The sequence below is a fragment of the Montipora foliosa genome, unplaced genomic scaffold (assembly GCF_036669935.1).
Source record: "Montipora foliosa isolate CH-2021 unplaced genomic scaffold, ASM3666993v2 scaffold_409, whole genome shotgun sequence".
In the NCBI taxonomy this organism is placed as follows: Eukaryota; Metazoa; Cnidaria; class Anthozoa; order Scleractinia; family Acroporidae; genus Montipora; species Montipora foliosa.
The window spans coordinates 92290-120000 of NW_027179711.1; the positions used below are offsets into that span (position 1 = coordinate 92290).

The following is a 27711-nucleotide window of genomic DNA, read 5'->3' on the forward strand; positions in this document are numbered from 1 at the left end:
TTGCAATGCCTCAGCAATGCCCAAGAGAAGATTTAGCGTGTACGTGTCACACATAGTCGCCGAAATCACCTCCAAATCAGACATCAATGAGTGGCATCACATTCCTGGCACAATTAACGCAGCTGACGCTTATACGAGAGTGAAGGAGATTCACGAACTAACTCCAACATGTCGGTGGATCAGCGGTCCTCAATTTGTGATACTACCTGTGGAGGAATGGCCGAGTTTCAAAGAAGACTTGCTACAGGTTCTGCATGCACACCCTGGGAATTGTGGGAGACAGCTGCTGAATTACATACAGAGGAGGTACTATGTTCCACAACATTCATAGGGGAAACATGGTGTGTCGTGGTGAGTGATGCAATATACTGCAAACCAAAGCAGACATTTCGTGACTAAATGAGTAATTGCGTGAGCGTTCCCTCCACATGTAAGATAAGAAAGTACTTCGAGTTGCATGTAGCTAAAATTAATTCAGACTCTTACCTCTTGCTTTGCTCTGTCATGCAAACGGTTTTCAGACGACAGTCGAGGCTTCTTTCTTGGCCGATGGACAAAAATTGTTGGTAGTGCATCCGGCTTCAATGTACGTGTTGCTTTCAACCCAAGAAGTTCTGCTTTAAGATCACGTTCAAAGCAGTCAGGCTTTGAACAGTTCAGGCATTGAAGTGATCAGAACACAACCGAGTATCTTTGGTAACCGCAAAGTCAACTCGGGATATTTTTGCTAACCACTTTTGCAAGAGAGAATTTTGTGTAGGAAGACGGTGGAAACTTATTCCATGCTCCTTGCTAACAGATCGAGAATCATTCGAGCATCCAACAGCACAACAATACACCATTACGACGAAACAGTACAAGCGATCTATATGCACATAAAGTGAGTACTGAGTTTTACCCAAAATGGATAGCTTTATTTATATACCAAAAAGATTGCCGCAAGACCGGAAAAATCAGCCTGAAATTTTCGAAAAGGTGCGATAACACATTACTAGTTGCGAAAGGAACATGACGTGCATTGTAAATCGAGCTTAGTAGTTTACGAAATCGCAGTCATGGGATTTCCGTCTACTGACTTCGAAGCACCGCGCTAACTCGAAATATAATTCAATCACTACCCTAAAACTGTCGCAATATTAACATTAGAAGCGTTTAGAAGCTGACAATAATTATGCAATTAACTAAAATGACACCAATGAAGTCACAGGAGAACAGATCGGGCAATTTCAATGTTTATTTCAAGCTCGGAGCATATATGCACTCTTTACAGCTGTCGAACGTGATTTGACTTCTTTCATTATACTGAGAACAATTTTAGTAAACAAATGTCCAAACCAGGTGAATTTCATAATAATAAAAACAAAATAACTGGAGTAAATAATCCTATGTATTAAAAAACATACTTCGTCCGGCGAATGTTTCTAATGGTTTCTTAAGTTACGCTTTCATGTCCAAGTTTCCAATGAATATATCACAAGCGCAGAGGACTGCTTATAGGCATCTTTCCGTCTTAAATGTCGCAAATTTTTCTTACTGAGCTAAAATAACAAGGTCAACATCACTCAAAATCCCTAAAATCCCGCCTCTGTTCATCAAGTCTCTCGCACATGTTCCCCATATCATACGTCATAGACTCCGAAAGTGACCGCTGACACACCTATTCTGAGCCGCAATGCCAATAGCCTAAAACCACAGTAAAAACGTTTATTTGAAGTAAAAAAAAAAGGCCCAAATGGCAAAAAATGTGTCAAACATCAATATACTGGGTCTAAACTATAAGAAAAGAAATACTTGATTTTTGCCTTCAGTTCCCCTTTAAGCACGAGTTTAAAACTCGAAAATGGTATTGTGGAATTCCTTTACCGATAAAATTATGGTTACGTCACAAACGAAATGATTCTGAGAAAAAAAAAAGAATCCTTTATCCAGACGATTTTTCATAATTTTGAAAAACATCGGGCCGATTACCCAAATGTCATCCGTTATGTGCTTCTCTTTCCTTTTGCAGTATTTCTTTTATGTTGTTGAACAGTTTTAAGGGCTTATTACAATGTTTCATTCTTAATTCTTGGGCATTTTGGGAAAAGTAAGGAAAGGAAACCAACTTTTTTAGCGTCTAATCATTCTAGCACTGGGGCACTACTTGGGGACAAATCTAAACAGAAAATTAACAATTAACGCAATCAAGTCAAATGTTGAGGAGCATTAGTATCAACCATTTTGAATATGTTTATTTGACAGATAGCCCGTCAAACTCGCTTTTTGATCCGCTTTTCCAAGTAAATTAGTGTATACTGACGTCAATGGTTTCTCATTGGTCATCTTGGTCATTGGTCATCTCTATCTCACTGGCTCCGTGAGCTCGCCATTTTCCTTTTAGCTTTATTGCATACACCTACATGTCCTGAATCTCATGAAACCCTCGTATACCTACACGTTCTGCATTTCGTTCAACCCCGGCCCGTTTCTCAAAGGCGCCATCTTGAATTATGCCGAGTGGCCGCCATTTTGAATAAATTGGTTTAGCGCATCAATTGCATTTCATTAAATAGCCGCAATCTTGACTTATTCCGAGTGGCCGCTATTTTGAATGTATGAATAAAATTGGCCGACAACTAAATTTTTTTGACAACTCTTCATGTCAGGAAATGCGTTTCCACAGACTAAAAGTTTAGTTGTCGATAACGGATACTTTTGGCGGGAGCCTGGGAAAAAAGCAAACTTAAAAATCGCTTGCGTCGCTGGAAAACAGACTTAGTCATCGACAACTTGCTCACATTTAAGCGGGAGAAAGGAAGTTATCGATAACAATATGAGCTCGTTTGTCATCGATAACTTGAGTAGTTTTCCTTTTGAAAAGGAAAGCTGTTTTGTTGTCGACGGCTTGATTTTTCGCAATTTGCAGTCGATGACTTGATTCACAGCACACGCGATGTTTTGTCATCTATAACTTTTTCCTATCGACAGTTAAAAAGTTATCAATGAGTACTTGCCTAGTCTGTGGAGGTCCTCGCTGTGATGATCAGTGAAACATTTACAAATATTTCCAATATTCACAAATAGTTGGACCTTTGACACGAGAGAGCCACGTTTAAAAAAAAAAAGAGGATATTTACATACTGTCTGAGAAAAGTGATTATTATATAGATAGACTAGTTCAATTATTTTCCTTTCTTTTAGTGAATATACTAAATGACAAGAGCTGGTCATGTACTGTATACACCAAGCTACTGGAATCTACAAGTTAGAATTTTTTTTTCGCGTTCATTCCTTAGGGTTAGACGTCTCAGTTTCCCGTTAGAGCAACCATGACTGAACTGAAACCATTTGACTGGTTAACTATCTTGCCTTTTACTTGCAAATAAATCTGTCAGCAATTATTGCATATCTTTTTTTATATTCATTTACACGCACAGCTGGCAGCTGATAGAAGCTAGTTTGTCTTCTGTGATGTTTAACTCGTGATGGAGTTTTATCGCAACATTCATTGGTGTAAAGTTGTACTTTTCATCTCGTTACTGCATAGTGTCTGGGGTGAGTCTGATTTTCATGTTTAGTTATATATGGAAGCCTTCAAATACATAAGCTTGTGGGGGACATGAGAGGTGCTAGTTCGAAAATCGGCAATAAAAAATGCAAGGTGCTAGGTAGAAATTTTACAGAAAAACGGCTCTCCATAACAGGTAACGGAGAATCGAGGGAAAGTAACATAGGGCACAGGGAATCTCTAAAATCGGGAATTTGTAAAATTGAGAATCTCTAAGACGTATAATCTCTAAAAGGAATGTTGGCTCCCTTAGCAGAAGTTCCCTTATGGTCTTGAGCTGTACTGTGGAGCTAATTCACAATAACTTTTCGTCGGGCGTTTCTTTTGGTGCGTAGAATGCGAGGAAAAAAAAAAAACAGTTAAACGACATCTTGAATATCCTCCCAGCGAAAACTGTAAGAAACTACCACACCTACAATTGTAGCTTTTTTTGCACTTATAATTACTAGCAAAAGGTAAAGGAAACTTAATTCCAACCATGTTGATTAAACCTTTGTCTGCTGGGTCAATAAATTTTCAGTAGTTTTCTGTCCATCTGGAACAGTCTTTGGGATGATTTGGCTTTATATCTGGTTTTCATAATTGTCGTTATCCACTGGACATCGCAGGAATACATGATTATTCGATAGATAGATTAGCGTGTTTTCGCTACCTGTTGTAATTATACTTTATCACTACAAATGCAAATTTCAAGGGTTGGTAAAGAAACTTATACACCAAGCTTACAAATTAATTTTAGCGCTCAGTACCTTGGGATTAAACGGCTGCCCCGAGGAACTATTGGACAGTTTGACATTTTAACCATGAGTCATTTTACGTTTGCATTGCAAATAAAGCTGCAAAACATTCAAGCGAGTGCAATTGTTACAAAACCTTCTTAATGTTCATTAGCACGCACAGCTGGCCGTTAAAGTTAAAAGTGGCTACTTTGTATTCACGTAAAGGTTTTATCTTAGCTTGCGATAGCGCTTTGTCACGACATTCATTGGTTTAAACTTGTATTTTTCATCTCGTTACTATATTGTGTCCGGCTGGGATGTGTTTAATTTCATCTTTAGTTAGTCATGATTATATATGGAAGCCTTTAAGTTCGGAAGCTTGTAGGGGACATGGAGCATGAGAGACGCCAGGTTCGAAAACGCGGTGGCGCAAGATGAGAATATGCGTGATGCGGATTATAAAATGCGAAAAAAATGCGAGTTAGAAAATAGGAGAAGCGAGGTAGAAAATGTATGATAAAACATGAAAGATCCTAGTTAGAAATGCGGCATAAAAAATGGGGGATGCAAGGAAGAAATGTTAAATAAAAACAGCTGTCCCAAACAGGAAACGGGAAATCAAGGGAGAGAAACTAAGAGTGGAGAGTCTTTAAAGCGGAAATATTCTCAATTTTGGGATTTATTACAGAAAAAAGAAACAAAAAAACTTGAATATCTCCGGGACGAAAGAAGGCATTCAAAAATGGAAAAAACCATTCTTCATCATTTTGAAAGGCCTTTAAAAAAAAGGCACTTTAAAACATAAAGGCACTTGAAAACTAACGTAATACATAAGGAGGCACCTTCGAACACTACCTATTATCGTCCACTGTATTGCGAGCGAATGGAAAACGAAAAAAAACATTTCAGAGTCAACTGTCAATAGCCAGCGAATAGGAATCACCCTAAAATTAGAAGCCATCAATAAAACTTTGTCAGTTCAAGGTTAAAGAAGAGTTTCACTGATGTACTTTATTCCACTTTATCTCTGAAAACGAGATCATTCACATTTTGATGTATTTCGTTGAAACACGCCAGGTTGGCTTGGAAAAAGAATCGCCAAAATACGGCAATGCAACCAAGAAAGGACGAACTTCAACAAAGATCTGCTCCAACACTTAAATAACGTTTAGGTGCTTTCAAAAATTTCTGAATACACAAGCTAGTGAGATTTCCCCCTAATTTTACGAGAACTCATTGCAATTACATGTTTATAACTTAAGGGCAAAACGAAAAGCACTTGTTCGGTCGCATTTTAGAGCAAACAAACAAATCAACTTTTTCTTTATGTGCAAAAGAGTACAGATAATTGTTATTTAATTCTAGTTGACAATAAAAACTCGATTTTCATCTATGAACAAAGGAAAAACCCATTAAACCACCTTTTAAAATACGCATGCACTTTAAATAACGCATCCGTAAAAGCAAGAAACGGTTTAGTGCCCAAGGAAAGAATTTGTGGAGTAAGTTCTTCCACTAAGTATGAGCTATTACTGATATTCTGTTTTGTCGTTGTCGTTCTCTTTCGCTCTCCTTTCGTTTCTGTTCTAGACATAGGTCCTCCAGGCATCATGTAACCTTATCAGACAGGGGCACCCAACGACCAATTTGTTGTAAAATGTATTATTATACCCCAGTTAATGAAAATAAATGTTATTAAGGCATTTGTTGCTGGGAAAACATTATCTGTTCCTTTTTCCCAGTAAGACCCACAAGAAATTTCCCAGCCAGCTAGATAAAATTGGTTGGTTTCCCAGCCAGCTGATCAAATTTATTTCCCAGCCAGGAATTCAGCGCGCTTTCAAATCCCTCGACCCAAAACGACCGAACAAAAGCGACACAACCGGGACAAAACAGGTTTTTTTCCGCAAGCGCAATCACTCTGACCAGCCGTCGTATGTTTGTGACTATTCTCTGGGAGAGGGAAGGGGTTCTTTTTTTTTTTTTTTTTTTTTTTTTTTTTTTAAGTCGTCCTCAGTCTTCAGAGTTTCTACAGCCAGCTCGGGTTGAAATGCTAGAGAAAGTCAGTAATTCCCAGGCAAAACCTCTATCAATAACAAAATTTCCCAGCAAGTTCATCGAAACACCTGTATTTTTGCCAGCCAGCAGGATTCCTCTGGGGAACAGATAATGTGAGGAACAGATTCGTTGGGTGCCCCTGATCAGAACTTCTAAAGATATGCCAAAAATTGCAATACGCAGAAAAAAGCAGCTTTAAGCAAATTAAGAATAAACACTCAGCTTTAAGTTTACATATCGCTGATGCTTGACTTGAATAACTGCGTAGACACCAGTGTGGACCACAGATATATATCATGGTATGTCAAACTGGATTTGAACCAGCGAAAAATGCAGAAAGAAACATCTTCCAAACCGTTCTCCACCTGAACACGAAAAGTGCTGACTGTGTAAGAACTATAGTTGATGTAGTATTGCCGGGTAGTCGCGTCGAGCCACAGAAAGTGCGCGAAAAATGAAGCCTAGCTTATGTTCAGGTGATTTAACCTGGGTTAAGCCTGCAATCCAATAGAAAACCAGTACCTCGTTAGCGGTATTAAAAAAAAAAAACAGCTGACCTCGTTGAGCTTTAAGTTTGAGCCCGCGTGTGGTCACGTGATACTGGTCAGCGGATACCTTGTTTTGACAGGTGTCAATTGATCAAAACATGGATATCCGATATCAAAGATGTATGCTGCAAACTAGCATGATGCAGGTCACATTGGCATACATGGCTGGGTGGACGGACGTACGAACGGTCCATGACGCCATGGCTATAAAAGCAAGATTTCTCGCATCGATGGGTTACCATATTTTCTTAACAATGGTGCTCAGCACGCGCGCGCCTTTGGCGGGCGCGGAGCTTTACTGTTACGGCCTCTTTCTTTATTCAATTATTGTGGTATGACATATAATCGGAAGCTGAACAGAAAGTGGGCAGCTACCGAGAAAAGACTAGTTTTCCGGCAGGCGGTTTTTCTTGCCCTCTCATTTCCCCCGTCGTTTTCGCCACTCGGCCCAGACCTAGCCCTCGCTTTTCCAATATGGCGTCTGATACGTGATTCACGGCAACAACAACATCTACCGCCTGGGAGCAGGCTACTTCTGTGTTGTAACATAAACTTTAAGAATTTAACTTTTATCTTTCATAAACTATATATGAATAAAGTGGTCATCTTATACGTGTGTATGTACTTTCCTTCCACTACATAGCGCACAGGTTACGTGTTATGCGCCCCGTGTGGCTTTTTTCTTCTTATAGCATTCAGAAAGTTCTACTGCGCTATGATAAAAATTATAACAACAATCTCATCTAGTGTTTGTTAACCTTCGTCTACTACATTAAAAAAAGTTAGTTCCAAACTATCACTGCCTAGAAACTTAGGTTATCTTATCTGGGAAAAGAATAAAATGCGTCCCGTTTTCCGCAGGGAGTTTTCAACCCCAACCTAAACTGCTTTATTCAAACGTAGGAGACTGTATTGATTGGGATCTTGGAATGGAGAACAGTTTAATCCCGGATGAAAGGATAACAGCCTCCAGTGCCTTCACGGGTGATCCAGCCCATTTTGGTAGATTGAATGACGTAAGAGGAGCATGGTGTACGTCTTGGAATCTCTTCATTCCTAACCCATACCTACAGATTGACCTTCAGTCAGCTCACATAATCTGTGCTGTGTCCACTCAAGGGAGTAAAACTAATTATTATTGGGTGAAGAAGTACACCTTACAGTCCTCCACAGACAATAAAACATGGGCAGATTACAAAGAAAATGGACAAGTTAGGGTGAGTTACAAACCTATATGTTTTTGATTTATCAAGTCGCAAAACTTTGAGCCTGTGGACAATTTAGTTTATACACAGTGTACTTCTTATATTTAGTAACGTCATGCAGATTATAACAAGAGTGCGATTAACTTTTCATTTTGATGTGCTTCAGCATATTTGGTTTTCAGGTGGAACTTAGTTATAAGGCTTTTTCTCCAAAACACGGATTAAATTAAAGAGAAAGTTAATAAAATTAACGCTAGGCGAAACCAACATTGCGTTTATCATGAAGAAAGTGAACCCTGTTCAATGATTTCCTCCAAAGAAGACTCCAACGAGAATACAGTTATTTGACCATCACTTCATTGCCTCAATTACGTTATGATTTGTTCTTTTTAGTTGCACTCAGTGGATCAGCCTAATAATCTTAACCTAGTAGAGTGTTTGTTACGGATGTGTTTAGCTTTATTGTTGAGTGTGTTTATTTGTTTTGCTATACGTCTCAATTATAATGTTAATAGTACTCAAAATTTTATGACACACGAGGTAAGAAAAAGAAAGAGACTGTTGACGTGATGTTCTCCTATCACAAAAAGCAAGAGTGATAACTTTTATTCCTTCTGTGTTTTTCTTTTTGCTATTCATTGGTATAATTTACATTTGAGAGGAGAGGATTTGTCAAGATGGAATATTAATGAAACCAGTTCATTTTTTAAATAAAACTGGCTGCTCTGCCGTCGGATTGAAAAGCAGCGCAAAAAACGGATTCCAATCAACCAATGTGGGATATCATGAACTTGGCACACTGATTTTTCCCAATTTCTCTGATAAAATTATCTGAAGAGATATTTTTTGACTAACTTGATTGCGACCAAAAAACCGACTATTGTACTTTTCCTGCACTTTAGATTTTCCTTGGAAATAATGACAGGAATACAGCAAAGAAAAATGTTCTTAACAACGTACTAATAGCAAGGTGGCTGCGTTTTGTGGTGAGCGAGAGCACCTTCTGGCGTTGTATGAGGACAGAGGTGTATGGAGTGAAACACAAACCAGGTAAAACGAGTCAGAATGATGACTTGTGCGATATGCATGGCGCTCCAGTGTGATCCAACAACAAAAAGATCGTTTTTTGGGACTTTTGTTGGTTGAACTCGTTTTCTCATTTCCCTCAAGTCTAGATGGTTTATCACCATCATTATCATCTTTTGACATTTTTACAATGACCAGATGATAAGGCAGGTGGAGGAGTTTCAAAGCTCAACAATGACGTCCAGTTACCCGCCACATACTGTAGGCGATTGCCATTAATGATAACAATGATAACAATAACAATAATAATATCATGGGTGACAAATTACGCCTTAATTTAGGCGCGAAATTTCAGCGTTAATTTATAATTTCACATGTGAAATTACAAAATTGCCATGGTAACATCTCTTGTATCTCGATCAGAGCCAAGATGTCTAGATTTAAGACAGTGACCATTGAAGAAGTTACGAAATTAAAAGAAGCGGCAGAAACTTTAAATACGTGAAAGAGCACAATTAACTGGGTGAGAGTTTTTGAGAAGTGGTGTGATGAAAATAGCCTTGAGAAAAACCTGGAGATGATTCTTCCCGAGCAGTTGGATAAAGTACTCGAGCGATTTTACAATTACGGTTGTGAGCGTAATTTGTCACCCACGACATTAAAAGGTAATGAAATGGTTTTCTCGTGAAATTAGGAAATAATTTCACTTGCCTTTTGTCAAAATTCTGATAATTTCCCTCGCCTAAAGGATCGGGAAATTATCAGAATTTTGACAAAACGCGCGTGAAATTATTTCCTAATTTCACTCGTCGCCATTTGATTACACATACTAACAATAATAATAATAATAATAATAATAATAATAATAATAATAATAATAATAATAATAATAATAATGATAATAATAATACTAATAATAGCAACAACTGTGTTTTGAATTGCGAGAGAGACCAATTATTTATAACGGAGCTCCGCGCGGAGCACCATAGCTAAGAAAATATGGTAACCCATCGATGTGAGAAAATTTTGTTTTATAGCCATGACGTCATGAACGTCTGTACATACATGCGTACGTACGAACGTCCGTCCGCCCCTCCATGTATGCCAATGTGACCAGTATCAGGTAACCATATCACGGGCTCAAGTTTAGAGCTCATCGAGGAGGCAATACTCCTGTTTACACTATTGCTAGTTTACAGCACACATCTTTGATATTGGACATCAATGTTATGGTCAATTGACACCTGTCAAAACAAGGTATCAGGTGACCAGTTTCACCTGACCATATCGCGGGCTCAAGTTAGACCTTATCGAGGTCAGCTGTTTTTTGAAGTTGACCACTGACCCGGGACTGGTTGTTGATTAGATCGCAGGCTCAAGCCAGGTCAGACACTCACACACATCTGAACGAGGCTTAATTTTTCGCGCTCTTTCTGTGGCTCGACGCCACATAATTGGAGATGCAAAGGTAGCTGTAATACTGAAATGCGGACAAATGAGAGAGAAAGAGCTTGGAAGTATAAGAGAATGTATTACCTGAAGGTCCAAAATGAAGCTCTTTTGTTTTCAGCACAGGAGCAAGCTCCACGGACAAACTTGCTGTTCTACATTGTAGATTAGCTATGGATGTCAGAAAACCTTATAAAATCAGGATGAAAAATAGTTCGGACCTAATGAAGAAATGACATATAACTATAAAGGCAGTTAGTGCGGATACAAGGCGATAATTTTTGGGATCATCTTTTGCACCTGATCTGCGAAGAGGGATGACTTTCACTTTTTTTCGATTCTGGAGGGATAAGATTTTGTTGGATAGTCAAATTAAATATGACGGAATGTGGGGGAGCTAGAACATCGGCCCCCTCTTTAAGTAGCGGAGATGGGCTCTGGTAAACCTTCCTTACTTTGTTTTTTAAGCGTATTTATGGTATTGATGATGATCACGATAATGATAAAGATAAGGATAATGCTGAGATTGGGTGATAACAAGATCCCGTTTAAATTCCTAACGTAGAGAACATTGTGACTGGGAAGAGAACCACCCAATCCTCCATCTACAGTGGCAATTACTCTAATGGTACATCAGACAAAGCAGTAGATGGGAATCCTGACCAGAAATTTAACAATGGATACTGCTCACGTACTTTAGAAGATAATCCAAGCTGGTGGCGAGTGGATTTAGGATACCCTGTTCAGGTCTTTGAAGTGCGCATCGTCATTGGGAATTTGCACTTGTCTGAAGGGTCAAACGTTACAAACAATCACGTCTACAAGATAACATTGGGTAAGACAATTACTTCCAAATATCTGTAGTTGAAAAGTAGTGAGCTTTGTCTCTTTAAGCTTGACGGGTACAGATTTTAAAAGCTGTTAGTGTGCTCCAATTAAGAATTTGTTCATGCTTGGCGTAGGTTTATCGAGTTGTGGAGGTTATTAGAGCACGATAGAGGCGTAAGAGTTGCTCGAAGAGATAGCGAAGAACAACTTTCGCTTCTTCTCTGAAGTTCTCAAGTGCATCCACAACTTGACTATACGCACAGATGAAGGTCTGAACCACTTCTTTTATAACATATCGACAGGAAAAGCCGCTTCAAAAATTAAATTAAAAATTCTCCTAATGGGAAACATTAAAAAAAAAAACTTTTTATTGTCTAGTTGAAAACAAGCCACCTTGAGAAACAAGTGCTTTGAAATTGGTGTCAAAAGTGCCCAGAACGTTTGCCATGTTTGCAAAATAACTGACTATCGATAAAACTAAAGTGGGAAAATATGTAGTTAATCGAAAAAAGTGACAAGTTAAAAAAAAGAAAAAGATATTGTTCTTGCTCAGTTTGCGCGTTTGAAAACAACATCCCCACTGGGGATTGTGCTGTTGCTGAAAATGGGATAGTTTGTGTGTTCAGCAAAGGTCTTTAAATTGAATAGCAAATTGCAACCGAATGATTCTATACAAGTGTTTTTAAGCACAGAAACGTTAAGACAGAGCCATTTTTGAGCCTGACAACCCTCCTCTGTAGTTACCAAAAAGCACCCCTTACCATTTCTTCACAGCCACAAAATCCCAAGTTCAAAGGACCTCCAACTTTCATTTCATATAATAAACAATAGGGGTCAACTCGTGATTTTAAAGTTTTTGCAATTTTATCACTCCCCTCCCCCGTGAAAAAAATTGTACCTTTTTGTGTTGCACTATGGGATATTCACTATGGAGACTGTAGGATTAGGCATTGCATGCTGGGATCGATAGGTCGGTCATCTTGAATAAACCTCGTGCTAGTTTGCGTTACTCGATCGAAGTCTCCTTTCTTCTTCGCCTGATACTATATGGTGGGAGCGGTCTTGACCCCTCCAACGCCGTAAAACAGAATGGCAGACCAACCCGGAGATGCTCCTGCAGTTGAAAATCCGCCTCCACCCGTTAATTCGCCTATACAGCCTGAAAACTCTTTCCCGCTCCCGAGCAAGGTGCAAACAACCCGAATCAAGTAGACATGTGGCCCAAATGGCTTCGACATTTTGAGCGCTATCGGATCGCTTCTGGCCTTCAAAACAAATCAAACCAGGAACAGGTTGGAACATTTCTTTATGCAATGGGGGATTGTGCGGATGACATCGTCAAAACGTTAAGCATAAACGAAGCAATCGCTTCCTTCGACGACGTCAAAACTGCCCTAAATGGCTATTTTGCAGCTCGCCGCAATATTGTCGTCGAACGAGCTCGGTTCAATCGACGAAGACAAAACCCCGGTGAATCCGTGGACACCTTTATTCAAGATTTATACCGCCTCGCCGAAAATTGTGATTACGGAACTCTGAAAGATGAACTTATAAGAGACAGAATTATTGTTGGGGTCCTCGATGATACACTGTCCGACCGCCTACAAACTAAATCTGACCTCACTTTCTCGGACGCTGCTCGCATAAGCCGACAAGCCGAAGCAAGAAAACAAAATCCTTTGGTTTTTCTTAATTTCGATGATAAATAGCCCTGTTTCGTTGTTGAGTAGTGGACTTAAGAAGATGGCTCCATTGAAATAATTTCTTCTGCACCGTCCACTTTCTCGCTTCGATAAATCATTGTTTCTACCTTTTTCAGTTTGTCGTAGAGACAACTGTTCCATTACCATTTTTTTTCGGTCTTTTGCTGCAAGATACATGTGTTTCGCACTGCCATCGAATAAATCTTCTAAGGCATTTCGATTTGAAAAAATCGGAAAAGTAATTTAACTTGAAAAACATAAGGTCCACACATGACAAAATGATTGCATGATGCACAAAACGTATGCGCAATAACAATATGTGGTCACTCCTTAGTTTGGCCGCAAAATTTAAAAATTAGACCAGAGGTACTTACCTTACAATTCTCTGAAGATATGCTGGGTATTATGGGATAATTATGCATACTTCCAAGGTAGCTAAAGGTCAGCTGTCACACTTCAAAGCCATTCAAATGCAAATCACCAGACGCGTATATAACCCCAGGAGAGAATCGGATAATCAGTTCTTCCTAGAGTTGAAGACAATTTTCGCGCAGGCCCGATTCCACGGGCGGGAGCAACAACTAGTTGTAGACTGAACAGGGAGGGTAGCATTATCCCATAATGCTCCGCATATCTTCAGAGAATTACAATTACACTTCAAGGTAAGTACCTCTTTGCCTAATTTTTAAATTCTTTGAAGATCAGCGGAGCATTATGGGATAATTATGCGAATGGAAAGAACCCGTGCCACAGTATACAAATCTTGACTTTCTTACCTTGAGGGCTCACAAACTTCACATAATGAGTCGATTAACTCGACTTATATGGGAAGATATTTTAATGGGACATTAATATGATAACCTCTAAGATTATATTTACGAAAAGTGTGCTCATTCGACCAGTCAGCCACACGAAGAATGTCAACGACTGGAATACCCTTTACGTATTTATGTGTAACAGAGACACCTCGAACACTATGAGGCTTGACTACGCAAATATCAATACTCGCAGCGGTCAGACTTGATCCATCTTGCTACTTTTCCTGTGGACACAACCTTGTGTGGTTTGATGATTTAAATAAACAGTCGAGTTTCCTCAGAACTCGTAGATTTCCTCCTTCTATACGCGACATATACTCTGCTAATGTAGCTACAGGGCTTAAAGAAACATCTTCCAGTAAAGAGAGAAACTCTACTTTACGAGTATATTTCCCAGGCCTAGATGTCTTCAAACGCTCAGATACAATAAAAATTAAGGAATCAACCGATTTTTTCGAACGATTAATTTCTAACTCACATAAAGTCTGTTCTCTTAAGGCTGATGACAACGGAAAAAGCATCACCGTTTTAAGTGTTAATGACATAAGACTTAGCTGATCCAAAGGAAACAGAGTCTTTAAGTAGCTGGTTACCTTAGAAACATCCCAAGTTGATGAATAACGCGGACTCGGGGTCGAAGATTCAACACTCCCTTTAGTAGTCTGGTAACAAGAAAATGTGAGCCAACAGCGACACTATTTCCATTACACAAGTGGAGGACAAAGCTGAGCCATAAGTATTAACGGTACTGTAACTTTTCTCATCAGCAAAGCAATCAGCAACAAAATTGACAACCTCATTTATAGATGCATGAAGAATATCAATTTGCTTTTGTGTACACCTGCTACTCCACGTTTTCCAAACGGTATTATACTCTTTGTCAGTCCCGATAAACCAAGATGCATTCATGACTCTGATTGCCTCAATCCTTTTGCAGAGAGAGATTGCCGGATAATGTCCACCCTGCCATGTAAACACTGTGGAAACGCGGTCGCCCTGAAAGCGTCTAAAATTAAGGAAATCGAAGAGTTGTGTACATCTTACAACTTAGTCGATATCTGGCGTCACTTAAACCCTCTCCTCGAATCGTACACTTGGAGAGATAAGTCTCACAAGATGCAGAGCAGATTAGACTTCTTTCTAATCTCGGAAGAGCTCACAAATGTAGATGCGACGTGTAAAGTTTTCCATGCGCCCGAAACGGATCATTCTGCAATTTCGTTACACTTGCAGGCTAGATTTAATAAACAACGCCGAGGCCCAGGGTTTTGGAAATTTAATAGCTCTCTACTTAAAGATGACAATTATGTTAACGCTCTACGCAAAAACGTTGATTTCTTCAAGGCCAAATATGAAAACGTTGAAGATAAAGGTTTGAAATGGGATCTTATAAAAATGGAGATTAGGGGTTTCACTGTAAAATATGCCAAAACGAAAGCAAAAAGACGTAAAAACGAAGAACTGACACTCCAAAATAAAATAAACGAACTTCTGCTAAGTCTAGAAAGAAATCCTAACAATAACCATGCCCAAAACGAACTACTCGCAGCAAAATTACGTTTGCAAAAAATCATGCACTTCAAAGTAAAAGGCGCGATCCTCAGGAGCAAGGTAAGATGGTATGAAGAAGGTGAATGTAACACGAGATATTTTTTCGGCCTAGAAAAAACCGTGCCCAAACCAAAAAAGCCATTAACAAGCTGAAAATAAACGATGACGCATACATTTATGATCAACTAGCCATCCTAGACAAGCAAAAAAAGTTCTACGAGTCAATCTATCAATCCAAAGAAAGTGATGAAGACATCCCCCAGGGTAGTAACTTCCTGAAAGTCGAATTAGTAACACCTTTATCACCCAAAAACTATGTGACGGGCCAATTACAGATGCCGAATGTCTAAGCGCAGTAAAAGATTTCAAAAAATGCAAAACACCAGGTACAGACGGTTTCCCAGCTGAATTTTACCAATTTTTCTGGCCCGAGCTGCGAACCGAAATGTTAGCTAGTTTCCTCTTCGCCTTTCAGTCCGGCTCTCTGTCGATTAGTCAACGGCGCGGGGTAATCTCTCTCATTCCCAAAAAGAACAAAGACAAATCCATACTTGAAAATCTACGCCCGCTCTCGTTATTGAATGTAGACTATAAAATACTTACCAAAGTCGTTGCCAAAAGAATAGAAAAAACCTTGCCCAAAATCATTAATCCTGATCAAACCGGATATGTAAAAGGCCGCTATATAGGCGAAAACATCAGATTAATCCAAGATGTCATGTTTCTCACTAAACGCTTAAATATGCCTGGAATTGCATTTTTTTTGGATTTCCAAAAAGCTTTTGATACAATAAAATGGAACTATCTATTATCCACGCTTCGACTGTTCAATTTTGGCCTAGATATTCAAAGATGGATAGAAGTCATCTACCACAATGTATCTAGCTGTGTCCTAAACAATGGTCACGCGTCACCTTTTTTTCAATTGCACCAAGGCGTCAGGCAAGGATGCCCCTTATCGGGCCTTCTTTTTGTAATTGGTATTGAGCTTCTCGCAAGGGCTTTGAAAAGCAACAATGACATAAAAGGCATTACCGTTGGCGGAAAGGAAATAAAAGTCACCCAATTCGCTGATGATACTACAGTATTCGTTAACGACCATCAATCTGTTATTAACCTTTTGAAGCTTCTAAGTGAATTTAAACACACCTCGGGTCTAGAAGTAAACACAAGTAAAACAGAGACGATGTGGCTTGGAGCTTGGAGAAACAAAACTGATACCCCATATAATTTCAAATGGCCTCAAGAACCGATTCAAGCTCTCAGCATCTTCTTTTCGTACAACTCCGACGCTGCAAATAAGCTGAATTTTGGAGAGAAAATTATCAAATTGAAAAATACGCTTAAGAATTGGAAAAGAAGGAAGCTTACCCTCCATGGCATTATCAAAATAGTGAAAACCCTAGGTTTGTCGAAGCTAATTTATAACACTTCTGTGCGCGAGATCCCCGATTGTTACGTCAAAGAAGTAAACAAACTATCTTTCGATTTTATATGGGAAGGAAAACCAGCCAAAGTAAAAAGAAAGACCATAATAAGTGACATAAGTCAAGGAGGGTTGAGAATGATGGATTTTGAAATCATGAATAAAGCGCTGAAAATGGACGAGCTCATTCGCAAAGTGAACATCAGTATTCCCTTTACACTGTATTATGGCCTCGTCGCTGCCAGAATTCCAAATTACGGTTTCTCCAAAGAAAGCATCCATAAGGTGTACACGTTACCTTTCCTAATAACCAAAGACTCGAAATTAATTGCTTTCCAGTATAAAATAATACACCACATCTTACCTACCAAATCCAGCCTTTTTCGAGCTGGCATTACTGATAGCGACATTTGTTCCCTATGCGCTACCGAAAAGCAAACAATAAACCACCTACTGTACCACCACTGGAAAACTTGAACCATTTACAGACTTTAAAAAAGTTGGTAAAATCTCTGTTAAATGTCCACATTTTCTTTGTAAATTACAATCTCTGTAAATTTGCACACTTACAGAGATTTTGTAACTCCATAAAAAGTCTGTAAAATTTAACACATTTTCGTCCTTACAATGACATAAAATGTGTACAAAATCTCAATAAAATCTATGTAAATTGAAGGAAAAATTTACAGAGATTTTATGCGATAAGTACAAAATGTCTGTAAAATCTCTTTACTTTCTCTGTAAAATTTACACGAGAAAAAATCTCTGTAAATCCATCCATATAAAATGTCAGTGTTATCTCTGTAAAAAGTGAGTGAGAAGAATGCATGAAATGTCTATAAAATGTCTACAAAAACCCTCAAAACACTGGAGGGGAAAAGTATGTGAAATGTTTTTAAAATGTTGGTGTTTTAGTGCACAAAATCTCAGCAAAATGTTCACAATATCTCTGTAAATTAAGTATTTAAAACCTGACAGAAGGCAGGAAATGTCAATAAAATGTCTGTAAAACTGGAGGGGTAAAGTATGTGAAATGTTTTTAAAATGTTGGTGTTTTAGTGCACAAAATCTCAGCAAAAAGTTTACAATATCTCTGTAAATAATAGCATTTAAAACCTGACGTAAGCCAGGAAATGTTAATAAAAAGTGAAATGGATGAAAGGTTAGTCGATTTTACGTAGAAAAAAGAACAAGTTCTAGAGTTTGTGAATGCATAAATTTTTATTTCAAATCTAAAAATAATCATTTGTTTATATTACTTTCAATAGAATCTAAGTGTACAATAAAATTCTTGCAATAAGTTCAATAAAATAATTCAATTAATAACATGAGTTACCATGGCAACTTTTTCTACCGTGCCAAAATGGTGTCCACTTTCAAAAAAACCCACGTCCTTTGATTGCGATTTGTCAACCATGATTTATAGCTGATGAAATGGTACAATGTATACTCGTGAAACTTGGGAATAATTCCACTTGTGTTTTGTCCAAAATCAAATAATTTTTCTTGCCTTAAGGCTTATGAAATTATTTGATTTTGGACAAAGCGTGTGTGAAATTATTCCCTAAATTCACTCATCACTATTTGAGAACCCATACAAATTCATCAAATTAAGGAATAAAATATATGCAAGGGATTTCATTATTATTAAATAAGTATAAAAATCTGGCTTATGTTACCCCAATTACAAATATAGTTGTTAGAAATGGGCGCGGCTTATCTGTGGGAAGATCTGAAAAAGGGTGCCTCTGGTGGCCAGTTTTCCATCTTTGCATCCAATTTTATGCCTGGTTGCATGTACTAAGCTACAAACGTTCCGCTCATATTCTTGTTGTAATGCAAAAAAATCTATGGCAAAACTGTGTTTAAGAAATTCCTGTCAACAAATACCAGAAAAAGATCAATCATATGTCCAAGTTGGTAAAAACGATGTTCATTACATTAAAGTGCTAAAATTACATTAAAGTATTTTCCGTTTCAATATTAGTGAATAGTGAGTTAACGTTTGATGAACAGTGGATGAACTTGACTTCTAAAGACTAGACTTTGGATTTCTTTTGTTTTCTGTCAAAAAACTTTTTTCCGTAAATTTCAGCTGGTAAGGTCAGGGTGCGGCTTACCGGTACCTCCGGGTTTACAGTTCACCTGCCAGTTCAGTTGGGTAATACTAGCATACTAAAACAAATTAACCACATGGATTACCTCCATGGGTACACCTACTTTTCAAGTTACATCAAACTGTCTGAGGTGTGCCACCCGCCAGTTCCGATGAAAAATACTACAAATTAGTATACAATGACAAATTAACTGCATGGTTAGACCGAATTTACAATTTACACATACATGGAACTGTATGAGGTGTGCCACCTGCCAGTTCCGATGAAAAATACTACAAATTAGTATACTATGACAAATGAACTGTATGGTTAAACCGAATTTACCAGTTACATCGAACTGTGTGAGGTGTGCCACCCGCCAGTTCAGATGAAAAATACTACAAATTAGTATACTATGACAAATTAACTGCAGGGTTAGACCGAATTTACAAGTTACATCGAACTGTATGAGGTGCGCCACCCGCCAGTTCCGATGAAAAATACTACAAATTAGTATACTATGACAAATTAACTGCATGGTTAGACCGAATTTACAAGTTACATGGAACTGTATGAGGTGCGCCACCCGTCAGTTCAGATGAAAAATACTACAAATTAGTATACTATGACAAATGAACGGTATGGTTAGACCGAATTTACAAGTTACATCGAACTGTATGAGGTGCGCCACCCGCCAGTTCCGATGAAAAATACTACAAATTAGTATACTATGACAAATTAACTGCATGGTTAGACCGAATTTACAAGTTACATGGAACTGTATTAGGTGCGCCACCCGCCAGTTCCGATGAAAAATACTACAAATTAGTATACTATGACAAATTAACTGCATGGTTAGACCGAATTTACAAGTTACATGGAACTGTATGAGGTGTGCCACCTGCCAGTTCCGATGAAAAATACAACAAATTAGTATACTATGACAAATAAACTGTATGGTTAAACCGAATTTACAATTTACACATACATGGAACTGTATGAGGTGTGCCACCTGCCAGTTCCGATGAAAAATACTACAAATTAGTATACTATGACAAATGAACTGTATGGTTAAACCGAATTTACCAGTTACATCGAACTGTATGAGGTGTGCCACCCGCCAGTTCAGATGAAAAATACTACAACTGTATCTAAGGCTTTCTGGGATAGATTCACCAGCTGGTGGTACCAGAAATTCAAACAAGTGGTCAATTTGAATGAATCTAACATCCTATACGGTTGGCATAATAACATCAAAAATAAACAGGCACTTAATGTCACTTTTCTTATTGCAAAATTCCATATCTTCGCGACAAGTTCATGTGATGGCAACTTATGTTTTGACGGCTTTCTTCTCCGCCTCCAAGATAAACTCGATGTCTTAAAGCAAAGTTATATTGCCCAAAGAAAGCTACATAAATTCTTAAATATCTGGGGAAAACTACTATAAACTACTATAAATGTCACTTCGCTTCGTCCTTTTCTTTCCACTCTCGTTCATTGTAACTCTTTTCTTTAAGCCAGCCGTAGTCTTGTTTGTAGCTGTTAATTTTATTTACGTTTTAAAACATGTTATTAAAGATAATTGTTACCATTCTGTAAATAGTGTAATGCAAGTAGTGCAGTATTGTTCCGTAAGCACCGTTAGTTTGTGTTAACTGTGGTAGAAATGTTATTAATTGTTTCCAAGTAGTGTTAGTATTTAATTGTAATAAGGGTTAGTGTAAGAGTTAGTGTATAATAACAAAAAAAAAAATGTAAACACTGTCCCAAATCGGATGAACGTGGTTGCCATGAGGAAGAGTTAAGAGGTCATCAGTGTGGTTAAGCAGAATGGGATGAGCTATGGCAAGCTGCAAGAGCATGGCATACCATGGTTGCGTCGACCATGTCGGGGCTATAAGAAGTACCAAAGCAAGATCATTACGAATCTTAGGTAACACCCGAGTTAGCAGACTAAAAGGAGGAAATGCACAGAATTTGTAATTAGACCAGCTGACACTAAAAACATCAACAGCTAATACTCCTGGCTCTGGATGCCCCGAAACAAACCGATCTGACTTAGCATTCAACCGAGAGACATTGCAGACTGCACCCCAGCCTGCAAGCCTTGCATCACACTCCATATAGACATCAACAGGGTGGTTTCCAAACATGAAACCATTCAAATGAGAAACATTCTCAATCACCCATCGCAAATCTGACAATGCACAAGGGCTAAGTCGAATATTTTGATCAAAATTAGAATTCATAGACAAAGCTCGATAGATCTGTAGTGAAGCTTCAAAAATTTCATAGCTGGGAAAGCTGACACTAGTAAACCAATGACATGTGAGGGATAAGAACAGGCTACGGGGTTTTTGCAGGCACACAAAATCTTGTCAACCTTGTCTGTAGGGAGAGAAAGCGTCATAGAAATCGTATCAACAACGAATCCCAGGTTAGGAATTCGTGTGACTGGAATAAGCTGGGATTTATTAACGTTGGCGACAAATCTCAAGCTTTATAGGAAATTTCGCAGGAAAAAGAATTGAGACAAACACTCTACTGCAGAACTGCCAATCAATAAGATATCATCTAAAAATATGACCACCCTGTATCCATTTACCCTTAAACGAGAAATAACGGGTTTCAAAACCTTAGTGAAGACTCTAGGAGCCAGATTATGACCAAACGGCAAACATGTAAACTGATATGTTAGATTCGCCCATTTGAATCTCAAAATTCATAAATCATCTTTAAGGTCAATTGAAACCAAAAAATCCCCAGTGGCAATGGCATGCAAAGCCGTGTTGATGTTTTCCATTTTGATTTGGATTTTCTGAACAAAAAGATTCTATGGTTCAAGTTGATAACTGGACGCATATCACCAGTTTTCATGGGAACTAAAAATATGTTTGAAAGAAACTCATTTGAACAAGAAGAAAATTCCTTGATAGCACCTTGGGATTTCAGCGTAACAATCTCATCATCAATTGTTTCTCAAAATCACTGAAAGGAGGGGTTTTGGAGCTCCTATGCGCTCAGGTATGCTATCAAATTCCAAATTACAGCCTGTTACAGTTTCCAGCACCCAAGAACTGCTGGTGAGTTTACGCCAGTTTTCAAGATAATATTGCAGGTTACCTACATAAACTTTAGGTATCTGATTCAGGCCTTGTCTGTTTGAACCTTGAAATTCTTGATTGATGAATTTGTTGCACTGTTTCCCTTCCGATCCTGGTACTGCTGCTTGCTATAGACTCTTTACCCAAAAATAGGATCTCTCATTCCACGCTGTCCCAACTGAAGGTTGTTGTTGCTCTTATGTTCAGGTATGTAACGCCTAGTTGTACTAACCCTAGCCAGGGTCATCCTTGAAATATCAGTTCACCGATATCTTTGATGTGTTTAGGTAATTCATTACCGAACAGAAATGTAGTGACTGGATTAGATTTACTGCAAACGGACTATATGCAGAAGCAATATCAGGTTTGAAAAACTCTAATCTTGAGAGAAGACAAATAAGATGCATGCCCAATTAAAGTAACAGCATCAGCTATCACCGGTAAAATTTCCATGGGCTGAATTGCCTTGTTCTCCGCTTTTGCTCTGGCAACGGTGTCGAACAACAACATTGGCTATGCGGACTTGATTTTATTTTCTGAGCTTCTTGCAGAACAAGATTTCTAGTCTTGGTTGCACGTGGCAACGCATAAAACCTTGCAGTTTTCCGGAGTTCTATATTTATCTTGCAATTCCTTCAACTTAGAATCCAAAGTCTTCATGCGTTCAGCTATCATGATGTCACAACCTTTGGACCAAAACACCCTTTCTCCTCGAATATCGAGGGCAAAGTGTCTCGCTGGATTCCAGCGTTAAAGAAATGTCGCTCTGAGCGGCAGGGCTTCCCTCCGCTAAAACATTAGCTGTAGGATCCAAACCCGAGTCGGGTAAGCGAGTGGAGGTTCCAGATTCTGGAACCGACAGGCGTGTCTCTTATCGAACCGGGACCTTCTGGCTTAACGTCGACAAAGCGGATTCCAAGATTTCGCGAATTATCGATTATCAATGTCAAATTCCACATCGACTCATCCGTAGGTAACGTTCCTTCAGCGCTGCTTGTGAGGTTGACAGACTCTTGGTTGATAACATGCAAGCTCGGTTCGAGCGGAAACAATTTCGTCGCCGAATCTTTACTCATTTTCACCGAGACCAAGGCGGCCGTGTGTCCTACAGTTGTGCCTACCCGCTATCAGATACTCAGTGCGGCACTGAAGAAGAAACCAAAAATAAACAAGCGTGAACAAGAGAAAAATTGTCGAAATCAAAATAAACCGACTCACTGGCCTGTTGTATCACGAAAAGAAAAACTGATTGGCCGATTCTCTCCTGAGGTTATATACACGTCCTATGATTTGCATTTGAATGGCTTTGAAGTGTGACCGCTGACCTTTAGCTACCTAGGAAGTATGCATAATTATCCCATAATGTGGAGCACATCGAAAGAGAATATCGATTAACTTTTAATGGTTTAAAGTTAACCTTTGAAAGAAACGAATTTTTTTATTAATAAAGAGCTAATTTTTAAAGCGTCATCTTGCGAGTTCACGAAATTAACTCAGAAATACAGAAATAAAGAGGCTTTTTCACTTGAATTGCAGGTGACAGCTTCAGTGTAACAAATAATTCCATTTGTGCGAGATGGGATGGTTTATTTGAACTGGAAACATCACTTGTGTGTCACATGAATCCACCGAGGAGTGGCAGATATGTTGGTATCCTGACATCCAGAAAACAGTTTCTTCAGCTCTGCGAGGTTGACATCTTCTCAAAAGGTGCTTTAATTAATCTACGCTCGATTACCAGCCTCTATTACTCTCTCGGAGAGGAAAAAGGACCGGAGAGATCTAGAGTAACGAAATCGACTCGTGTAGCCGACATAATTTGTATCGCACAAATCTCATGGAAATTCGTACACAACTTTCTGTTGTTAACTGGTTAACCAATGGAGGCTTCAATTCCGTTTGTCTTAGTTTGTCAATAATCTCTCTGCTCGTAAAGATTGACTTCATTTCATGATTTGATTCTGAAGCAAATGTTTACGAGCAGAGAGATGTGTTGTCAGACCTTTCAAGTCTCAAGGATTTTGCGGCAATCACACGGTCTTACGACCTCGCAATGAGGCACAAAATCTCACGGTAAACAGATTCACTGGCTGATGGAATACTCTTTCCTCCAAAATTTTTATTTTTGCCTTGTAAAATTTTCAGGCGCCAATTCTGTAGAGATCCACAGTTTTAAGGCATATTTGTCATATTTGATCGTGATGAATATTCATCGGACGATTTTTTAAAATAAGTTTAATAACTCTGTTGCTTGAGTCACATAATATTTTACATTGATAAACAGAAACGAATTTTTTGACGTTGTCGATAAATTTCCAGGTATTTTTACCTTGATCTCCAGGTTTTTGGTCTTTTGGGGTTGAGACGTCTGTGTTGTGTACGAACATATCGAAGGTTACATGCGATTTGTGCTCTCCAAATTATGTCGAGTACACATGCCACCACCTACATCAGCGAGTAGTGGGACATAAACATTCTGTTATCGGTGAACATCTCAAGGACGAACACATTGTAAGACCAGTAAACCTTCGCAAACCCTTCAAAGTACTTATATTAAGAAATGCCACGAAAACTACGTATATTTGAGTGGCTAATTTTCGAAATGATTTTAATCCGAAATGAAAGACCGCAACTCATCACTCAAGTCACCATGCTAGCAGAGCATTTCTTTTGCTTGCTCGATTTTGGCGTTCTCGATAAAGACTCTGCATGAATCGAGTAAGATCTTTATTGAGCGAGTCTTAAGTAATTTATGAGTCAATGAGTCAATGAGTTTGTGCAGTTACCCTAACCCATAAAATGAAAGCTAAAATTTCAGAGAGTGCTTAGGCCTAATCTCTCAAACGAGGGCTTAGGCTTAATCAATAAATTATTACTATATGACTGCGAGTCTCATTGACTCATGATTCATGACTTATGACACATTAATTTAACTCATTGACTCATTGACTCATAAAACAGGCATCCACTTATTGAGTATGTGCTGCATGTTGCCAGGATACAGTCTCGAACCCAAGCCTAATATGCCACACCTCGCCGCCATCTTGGTTTTTCACGGTACAGCGGGCTCAATTATGACCATCGGTTTTGTCACTAAACGGATGCACGTACTGGAAAACAAGATTGACTAGTCCAGTACTTCGGGCTACGGCGGCTGCAAAGAGTTGATGCAATTCAGGCAAAGCCTCCTTTTCTCCTCCTCAGTAAAGAAAACGACAAAAGGAGGCTCTGCTTGCAGGGTGCACTCAAGCGGACTCCATTTGCGCGATAGACTTTGTTTAAATTTTCTGTACTTCCATTCCAAAATGCGTCAATCCCCATGTTTCAATTTATTTATACCATTTCAAACCCAAATTTCCGCATATATACTCTTGCCACTCATGTTAATTTCTTTACATTTGATAATGCTGATGTCATCGAAACGTTACTGTATTTTGCAAGTTCATTCTCTTAAATTGATTGAAGTCGCTTTGAAAAAAATGTACCTTTGTGCTAGAGAATGGAGAGCATCAAATCAGCAGGAATTAATCAAATAATCTCCTAGAGCTTGATGAAGGGTTTCTTAGGTATAACGCGAGTTTTATTGTGACAATTGGATAACAGCATTGTCAAAGTACCAGTACCGGTCTACAGGGCAAATTTTGACAAGTTATCATCAACAGAGGACTAAAGCATTGAAAATGGATGCTACACACTGTACTTAATGTTTAGTGCATTTATTTGCGACAGAGGAAAAAAGGCAAAAGTAAAGACATCGTAAAAGGTAGGGTCACATTTGACTAAGTATGTCCCTATGTTTTTATCTCTGTTCAATTTAAGGAAACCTTGCATTCCGAAAGCCAGCAGAGAGTAAGATAATAACTTTTTCACCAGAAGATGGAAACCTCGAGCCTTGGAGCAGGGTGTTGTGGTGGCAAGTTGACTTGGGAAGAATGGTGCCTGTGACTGAAGTGTACTACTACGTTCACAGTTTTGGTGTTTATGTCATGGTGAGAGTGGGTAAGGTGGCTAAAAAATACTAGATATTTACCTTAACTGTTCTCAATTGACCAGGAATTCAAAAGAAGGTCATACATTTTCACTGCGATCATATCCTTCATAAAAAAAAATTCCTATTTTTTTGTAAATCGTGGTTATTTATTACGAAAAATAATTTTCTTGGTAGAACTTAATAGAAAGTTAAAAACGCCTGATCTGCGGAAAAAAATAACTGAGCGCGTCTGCTGGTAATTTTAAAAGTCCTGTTTACTTGGCACTAACAGCATCAGGTCTAATTGAGGCAGTGTGAGTAACTGTGAACTGAGAATCGGACAGTATTTTAATTAGCTGAGCAACGTTTCAATTTTTAAATGATAACTGATAATTTTGTAGTCACTGTTAGCTGGTAACAGTTGTTGGTATCATTCACAAATAAGCTGTTATTTACATACCTTTACAAAAGGTTGCAGTGTGTTTCAAAGCTTGAATTACTACAGATACATAATCAGACTCATTTTAAAGGTGTTGTTGATAGTTTCCTTTGTTCTATTAAGGGTACAATTATCATTAAATGCTACTAAATTGCATATTTGCTGAGTACTAATTATGCTTCAGCTTTCCTTGCTGGTGAAAAAAAGCTTTCATGTCCACAATAGTCCTTTTTCTAGTTCCTGGCGCCATATTGGATTAGCAACGTTAACCGCGCGTACGTGATGACGAGACTGAGGGTGATCCGGCGCGAGTTTCAAACATCTTTTCTGGTGACATTTTGTGTCAGTGTCAACTTTTTGTTGTAATTTCATAATGTGGAATGGTTCTAAGACAAAAGGATAAAGACAAATCCTCACTAGAAGATATTCAAAAGCTAAAGGTGAAAGATCTCCGCGAAATTCTCAGGTCTCATGCTGAATGGAGCAAAAGCCGATTTGGCTCTCAAAGTCTTCGCAGTGCTCATGCGATATGTCCTTCCATCGTCAAATAATGGAAAAAACGATGAAGCCCATTCATCACAAGAGCAAAATAATGATGGTTTTCAATATGAACCGACCATAAGGCGAATTTCGGCGCTTGGGTGGTCCAGCGATCTTCGAGATTTACCGGAGATGAACTTTGTTCAACTTTACGACTATCTTGTTGTTTATACCCGTAAGTATCGTCACATTGTTCTGAAAGGGACGAACTACAAGACACTGAAGTCGTACCAGTTTATTTTTCGAAGGGAATGTTAAAAAACTAGAAAGTAAATGTTTTGAAGAGAAAACCTATGTGAATGCCAATGCCCTTCCATCAATGAAGAGAACACCATACAAAGTTGTCGTTGAGTTCTCATCTTCCTGTGATATCTTGCGCGCCGCCTGCACTTCTCCTGCTGGTCTCGGATTACAGGGAAAGGGGAAGTGTAACCACATTGGAGGGGTTCTGTTTGCAGCAGAAGAGATTATATCAGAAGAGGTTTGCAAAACCACCCAGAGCCATTAACATGCACATCGCGGCTCTCTATCTGAGTTGTTCCACGCAACCAAAGTGTTGCAGCAAAGTCCTTGGACAAAGGTTTAATAAGGAAAATCAGGTTTGGACAAAAGAACATAAGAACATGTCCCAAAATCATCAAGTTTGATCCGAGGATCCCTCAGCAACGCATCCGTGACGAT

General features: G+C 38.7%; 1 protein-coding gene across 1 annotated transcript in view; it reads left to right on the plus strand.

Annotated features, from left to right (window-relative positions):
• Window positions 1-3432: 3432 nt before the first annotated feature.
• LOC137988157 (uncharacterized) overlaps window positions 3433-27711 on the plus strand; it is an 86023-nt gene continuing 61744 nt past the window's right edge. Inside the window, exons 1-6 of the mRNA XM_068834212.1 lie at window positions 3433-3534; window positions 7776-8089; window positions 8980-9127; window positions 11118-11387; window positions 23618-23791; window positions 25901-26080. Coding sequence (XP_068690313.1) covers window positions 3465-3534; window positions 7776-8089; window positions 8980-9127; window positions 11118-11387; window positions 23618-23791; window positions 25901-26080 — 1156 coding nt within the window. The 5' untranslated portion in view covers window positions 3433-3464. The remainder of the gene's footprint in view (window positions 3535-7775; window positions 8090-8979; window positions 9128-11117; window positions 11388-23617; window positions 23792-25900; window positions 26081-27711) is intronic.